At 59.1% G+C, this 6,820-nt stretch overlaps 1 protein-coding gene across 1 annotated transcript; it reads left to right on the forward strand.

Moving 5' to 3' along the window:
* Nucleotides 1-987: 987 nt before the first annotated feature.
* DUSP2 (dual specificity phosphatase 2) lies at nt 988-3,316 on the forward strand. The gene is made up of 4 exons (XM_036074880.2): nt 988-1,466; nt 1,580-1,701; nt 2,142-2,358; nt 2,479-3,316. The coding sequence occupies exons 1-4, from the start codon at nt 1,079-1,081 to the stop codon at nt 2,691-2,693; spliced, it is 942 nt and encodes a 313-aa protein (XP_035930773.2). The 5' UTR covers nt 988-1,078; the 3' UTR covers nt 2,694-3,316.
* The last annotated feature ends 3,504 nt before the right edge of the window (nt 3,317-6,820 follow it).

Consider the following 6,820-nt stretch of genomic DNA (forward strand, 5'->3'; position numbering starts at 1 on the left):
CGAGGTCCCTGCTGCCCAGGGGGCCTGCTACGGCCCAGGGAGGGCTGAGAAGGGGCATGGTAAAGGGGTGGAAGAGGCAGATTCTGGTAGTTCTTCTCCTTCCCCTTCGTGAGGCTCCTTGAAATTCCCACAAGGCCCCAGGGAGAGCCCAGCAACGTCAGCAGAGTTCCCCTTCCGAGCTGGCCTGTGACTTGGGGAAGTGCTTCACCCTGGGCCTCTGGGGTTTCCCTGGGCCCCAGGGGAAGCCTTGCCCCACTCTTAACTGGAAACGTATCATGGGCCCCCTGCCTTTCCCCTGGAAGGCCCAGGGGGTCCTTCTCACGCCAATGTCCAGGGTCTTGGGCCCAGAGGATAATGGTCTGGACTAGCTTGGCCACTAATCTACTGCAAGACTCAGAGTGCTGGTCTCAGCCATGCCGTGCGGGAGGGGAGGGGAGGAGAAATTAAAGTTCCTCCTGGGCAAGGTTTCTAAGTAGGAAAAGAACATCTCAGCATGGCTCCCCATTCCCCGGTGTAGAAATCATGGCCATGTCAATTTTTGTTTGTAACAAATTCCTAGAGGGAAAATCCTGGAACAGAAAGGGAGAAAGGAGAGGAAGCGTGGCAAGGGGCAACACTGGCCCCAAAGTCTCTGGGCATGGGGATGTGCATCCGAGACACCAGTTCCCAAGGACTGAGCGGCGTGGTCAAAGGGTGGGAGCGTTCTTCCAGGCCGGGGCGCAAAGATGGGGGGCTGGCACCGGGGCCCCACTGGCCCTGGCAAACCCTTTCCCTCAAGAGCTAGTCTCCGCTTCCTCCCCCGGCGCACCCTCCCCCCTCAGCCCGCCCCGTCCCCGGAGCCGGCCCAGCTCGCGCCCCTGAAGGCCGCGGGGGCGGGCGCCGGCCCCTTCCTGCGCTGCCCTTGTATGGTGACCCGGGAGGCCGGCCCCTGGGTACTTAAGCCGCGGCGCCGCCCAGGGCGCCCAGAACACTCGTTTCGGGCAGCGCGGCCGCCGCGAGAGCCGGGAGCGCGCGGTGGAGGGGGGGCGGGGCACGAAGAAGCGCAGTGAGAGGGGCCGCCGGAGCCTGGGCCGGAGCTATGGGGCTGGAGGCGGCGCGCGAGCTGGACTGCGCGGCGCTGGGCGCGCTGCTGCGGGAGCCGCGGGAGGCCGAGCGCACGCTGCTGCTCGACTGCCGCCCCTTCCTGGCCTTCTGCCGTCGCCACGTGCGCCACGCGCGGCCCGTGCCCTGGAACGCGCTGCTGCGGCGCCGCGCTCGCGGCCCGCCCGCCGCCGCTCTCGCCTGCCTGTTGCCGGACCGCGCGCTCCGGGCGCGCCTGGCCCGCGGGGAGCTGGCCCGGGCCGTGGTGCTGGACGAGGGCAGCGCCTCGGTGGCCGAGCTCCCCCCCGACGGCCCGGCACACGCGCTGCTCGCCGCGCTGCTGCCCGAGACCCGCGCGGGGCCCACGGCCGTGTGCTTCCTGCGAGGTGAGCGCCGCCCGCGCCGGGCCCCCCACCCCCACCCCACCGACCCCCGCGTTCCCCCCCCCGCCATCCCCGCCGAGCCTCTCCCCGCTAACCGCCCCTCGCCCTCCCTGCAGGCGGCTTCGATGGCTTCCAGACCTGCTGTCCCGATCTGTGCTCCGAGTCCCCCGCCCCGGCCATGTCGTCTGCTGGGGGCGAGAACAGCCGCTCTGACCCCAGGGCTCCCTTCTACGACCAGGTGAGCTGAGATCCGAGCTCCTTTCACTATTCGCCCCCCCCCCCCCCGCCCCCCGCATTCGCGGGATAGGCACCTCTGGGGAAGGGGGCTGCCACTCGTGGATTCGAGGAGTCTCTCCATGTCCGCACTCACGTGTGTGTGTGTGTCCCCGCAGCAAACGGGAGCACATCTTTGTGTGTCTGGTGCGGGCTGCTCATGAGGGCTCTGTCAGTGTGTGCCTGCAGCGTACTGGGGGCTTTGACGGGGAGGTGTGTATTTGTGAGCGAGCATCTCTGTGTGTCCCCTTGTGTCCTATTTCCCGAGCATGATCCTGGTCAGGACAGGCTGAGGGCTCCTCTTGCTGGGGCCAGCTGGCCCTGTCTGCCCCCACGGGTGCTCAAGCCCTGGGGCGGCGCTGACAAAACCCCCTCCTCATTCTGCCGTTGCTCCCCCCCATGCAGGGCGGCCCTGTGGAGATCTTGCCCTACCTGTTTCTGGGCAGCTGCAGCCACTCCTCCGACCTGCGGGGGCTGCAGGCTTGTGGCATCACGGCGGTCCTCAACGTCTCCCGCTGCCCCAACCACTTTGAGGGCCTTTTCCGCTACAAGAGCATCCCGGTGGAGGACAACCAGATGGTGGAGATCAGTGCCTGGTTCCAGGAGGCCATAAGCTTCATTGGTAAGAGGGGGGCCTCAGCCCAGGGAGCCCAAGGGACACCCAGGTGAGGGGCCTGGGGCGCCTGTCACCTCCCCTGCGTCCCTTCGTGCCTGACCCCCCTTTCCCCCATGTCCCTTGCAGACTCGGTGAAGACCAGTGGAGGCCGGGTACTGGTTCACTGCCAGGCGGGCATCTCGCGCTCGGCGACCATCTGCCTGGCTTACCTCATACAGAGCCGCCGCGTGAGGCTGGACGAGGCCTTTGACTTTGTTAAGCGACGCCGGGGGGTCATCTCCCCCAACTTCAGCTTCATGGGGCAGCTGCTACAGTTTGAGACTCAGGTGCTCTGTCACTGAGGCAGGGCCGCACCAGGCTGCCCCCGCCCCCCGGGGGGGGCACTGATTCCCTCCAGGTCAGGGAAAGCTGCCCCTTCTCCGAAGTTTGAGAAGCCCCCAGGTGGTGGTGCTGGGAGTGCAGGAATTCTGGACTTGCTCACCTGGTGCTCTTCTGCTAGGTTGGAGGGCTGGCCCTCTTCTGGGGACCAGCATGGAGGGCATGTCTGCTCCCCTCCCCCCTCTGTCTTCTGGCGGAAACTAACTGGCCGCTACACCCATGGATTCCCACTGGTCCCACCACCATGTTGGAGCCCTTGGCAGCGTGAGCGCTCCAAGGAACAAGCTGTGACAACCGGGAGCCCCGTCTGGGGGGTGGTCCACTACAGGCCTGGAGCCTGCGGCTTGTGCTCCTGGGGAGCACCGCGTCTGTTGCGTGCGGGCCTCTTGCTCGCGTGCGTGCACGTGCATGTGTGTGTGAGCACGTCACGCCTGTATTGGTGCTGGAAAGTTTTTTTGTTCAGCTGACATTTAACACTCCCTCCCCCACTTCCTCCCAGCCCTGTGGGCGGGGGTTGGAAACTTAGCACTTTATATTTATACGGAACATTGAGGATGTGTCAATAAAATACTGTTTTGTTTAAAAAGCAACGTCTCAAGCGTCTGGTCTCAAGTCAGTGCCTGGGAAAATGGTCACGAGCCGTTTCCTCATCAGACCTCCCCTTTCCTTGGGCCTGAGGTCTGGAAGGAAGAAGGTGCTCGTGTGAGCTCCCCCGTAGGAGGGGCCCTCCCGGCCCTGGCCGCCCTGTGTCGGTGTCCTAGCCGGGCAGCCTTCCGTCTCCAGAGCTGAAAGAGGTGGTTTCTGGGAGGCTGTCTCCAAACCTCATTCCTGTTACTGGCTTTGGGCCCTGTGGGGAGAAGCCTATGTCCATGGCTCAGACCCCACTTCCTTTTTGGAACATGGATGGATATGTACGTGTGTGCACCTAGGTACGTGGCTGTTCCCGCGGCTGTGGGTGTCTGGTGTTCTCAGCTTGCACACACCTGCGTGTCACGCGTACCTGAAGGTATCTGTGCGTGTGTCCGTGTGTGTGGCTCTTCCAGTGGCCGTGCGGGCTTGTGCTAGGCCAGGCCTCCTTTTCCCCACAGTAGGGCAACACAGCCTCTCCCCTCTCCTCTCGCATCCCCAGGCAGGGCCTCCAGGCCTCGGGATGCCCGTTTGTGCTGGGGCTCATGGCAGCCTCTGTTCCAGAGTTCCTTCTTGTCCCCAGAAGCCATGTGGCCTCGTGTCCGGTGCAGAGAACACGTCACCAGGGATGGGCTTAGTTGCTCTTTACACCCACCCACCTAGCATGTCTTGATTGAATATTGGTTACTTGCCTGGCTCGGGACTATGCCGTCCGGGGTTGGGGGGCGTGAGTCACGGGCCCAGCTGCAGCCAGAGCGGAGGGGTGCACGCGGAGGCTGCCGGAAACAGGCGCTGTGATTCGCCTGGGAGCAGGCATGCGGAGGCCCTTGAGGTCAGCTCTTGGACAGCTCCCCCCGCTTCATGCAGCCTCCGCTCCTGGCCACTGGGAGCGTCGCCTGGCTAACTCTTCGTCCTTCCAAACTCAGCTCAAGGGTCCCCCCTGCAGAATGCTGGCTCTTCCTCATGGCATTCTGCCTGCCTGGCAGGGTACGCCTCAGGGGTGGAGTTTGATGGCTAGGAGGCCAGTTTTGCTCACTGTATTTCAGTTCCCTTGTCTGTAAAATGGGGTTTTGTCACTAGCCCCTGCCAGTTAGCATGGTATGGAGAATGGCACAAGTGAATTCATTTAAGAGGCTTAGCCCAGCACCTACACGTAGTAGGTGCTCAGGAAATGCTAGCTACTGAATGCCCGTGAGGAGAAGGTTCTCAGGTGTGTAGCTGTGCGTCTCAACCATGCTCATGAGGGCAGGGCCTGTGGTCTGCTCTGCCCTCGGTGCCAGGAATCTGGCACAGGTCGGCACTCATTCCAACAGGCCTGGTGAAGGACGAGCAGCCTGCCACCCGTGCCTTGTTCCCTCTGCTGTCTGGGGGTGGGTGAGGCGCTCCCTGGTCGGAACTGAGCAGAGCTGGGCTTGCAATCAAGGCTTTCTTAGGCTCTGAGTGGGCTTCCGTTTGGACCTGCCAACAACACTTATCTTGGGGTAGGAGTGGAGGGCAGCTGGGGCTCTGAGTCATGGGGGCCTTCCCAGCACACGGTCCTACCTCACAAACAGCAGGACTGGTGGCTGAGGCCCCTGCCCATCCCACCCTCAGCCCTACCCCATCCCTTCCACCCACCCTCCCTGTCCACCTTCCCCTACCTGTGTTTTTAAGTTTGTTTCTTTTTTTTGAGAGAGAGAGAGTGTGCAAGTGGGGGGAGGGGCAGAGGGAGAGAGAGAATCTCAAGCAGAGTCCACATGTAGCCCCACGCCAGGCTCACTCTCACCACCCCGAGATCATAACCTGGGCTGAAATAGAGTCCATTGCTTAACCAACTGAGCCACCCAGGTGCCCCTTTCTGTCTCTCTCCTTCCTTCTTATTTATTTCTTTAAAAATTTTAAATTGTGGGGCACCTGGGTGACTCAGTTTGTTGAGGAGCCCGCTCTTGATTTTGACTCAAGTCATGATCTCAGGGTCCTGGGATGAGCCCTGAGTTGGGCTCTGTGCTCAGCAGGCGGTCTGCTTGAGGATTCTCTCTCTGCGCCCCTCCCCACCCCCCACCCCTACTCACGCTCTCTCTCTAAAATAAATAAATCTTTTAAATAAATTTAAATCATGGTTAAAGATATACAGCAAGTCCCTCCTTATCCAAGGTTTTGCTTTCTGTGGTTTTAGTTGCCCATGGTCAACCGCGGTCTGGAAGCAGATGATCCTCCTTCTGACGTATCGCTGGAAGGTCAAGAGTAGCCTAACTCTCTGTCACAGTGCTGACGTCAAGCACCTCGCTTCATCTCATCACGTAGGCATTTTATCTCACATCCTCACAAGAAGGGCAAGTTCAGTACAATCAGGTATTTTGAGAGAGAGAGAGACCCTATTCACATAACTTTAATTACAGCATTTATTAGTTGTTAATCTCTTACTGTGCCTCACTTGTAAATTAAATGTTCTCATAGATATTATGTATAGGAAAAAATAGGGTTTGGTATCAACCACGGTTTCAGGCATCCACTGGGCGTCCTGGGATGTATTCCGTGTGGATAAAGGGGGACTACTGTATAACATAAAATTTACCATCTTTACTATTTGTTTTAAGTAGTCTCCATGCCCAGCATGCAGCCCAACACAGGGCTTGAACTCACGACCCTGAGATCAAGACTGAGCTAAGACCATGAGTTGGACACTGAACTGACTGAGCCACCCAGGTGCCCCATCATCTTTACTATTTTTAAGTGTACAGTAATGTTAAGCATATTCAAGATCTCCAGAACTTTTCCATCTCGCAGAACTGCAACTCTGTGCCCATTAAACAACAGCTCCCTATTCCCCCTTTCCCCTAGGCCCTGGCAACCACCATTCTACTTCCTGTCTCTGAATCTGACTATGTACCTCCTATAAGTGGAATCATACAGTATTTGCCCTGTTGTGAAGGGCTTATTTTGCTTCGCATAATGTCCTCAAGTCAAACTGCATTTCTTTTTCTTTTTTTTAAGATTTTATTTATTTATTTGACGGAGAGAGACAAAGCGAGAGAAGGAACACAAGCAGGGGGAGTGGGAGAGGGAGAAGCAGGCTTCCCGCTGAGCAGGGAGCCCCATGTGGGGCTTGATCCCAGGACCCTGGGATCATGACCTGAGCCGAAGGCAGATGCTTAACGACTGAGCCACCCAGGCGCCCCTCAAACTGCATTTCTTAACTAAGAATCTGTTTCTCTATCGAAGCGGGGTGATTATTAGGATGATTTTAGCCAGCTCTCATTAGATGTGGCCAGTCCATGCATGTTTACATACACTAATACCTGGCCTGGGCAGCAGGGGCATCTGTCTGTTTTCCCCATGGTTCCGACTGGTATCTTTTGAGAGATGTTGGATTCCAGGCATGGCAGGATGCTGAGAAGCACGTGTGGACAGTGGCTGGTGACCTTGCCTCAGCTCTGTCACTTCCCTTCACTGGGCATTGGTGGGGGAGGTCCCCAAATCCTTC

Source organism: Halichoerus grypus, chromosome 10, assembly GCF_964656455.1.
Source record: "Halichoerus grypus chromosome 10, mHalGry1.hap1.1, whole genome shotgun sequence".
NCBI lineage: Eukaryota > Metazoa > Chordata > Mammalia > Carnivora > Phocidae > Halichoerus > Halichoerus grypus.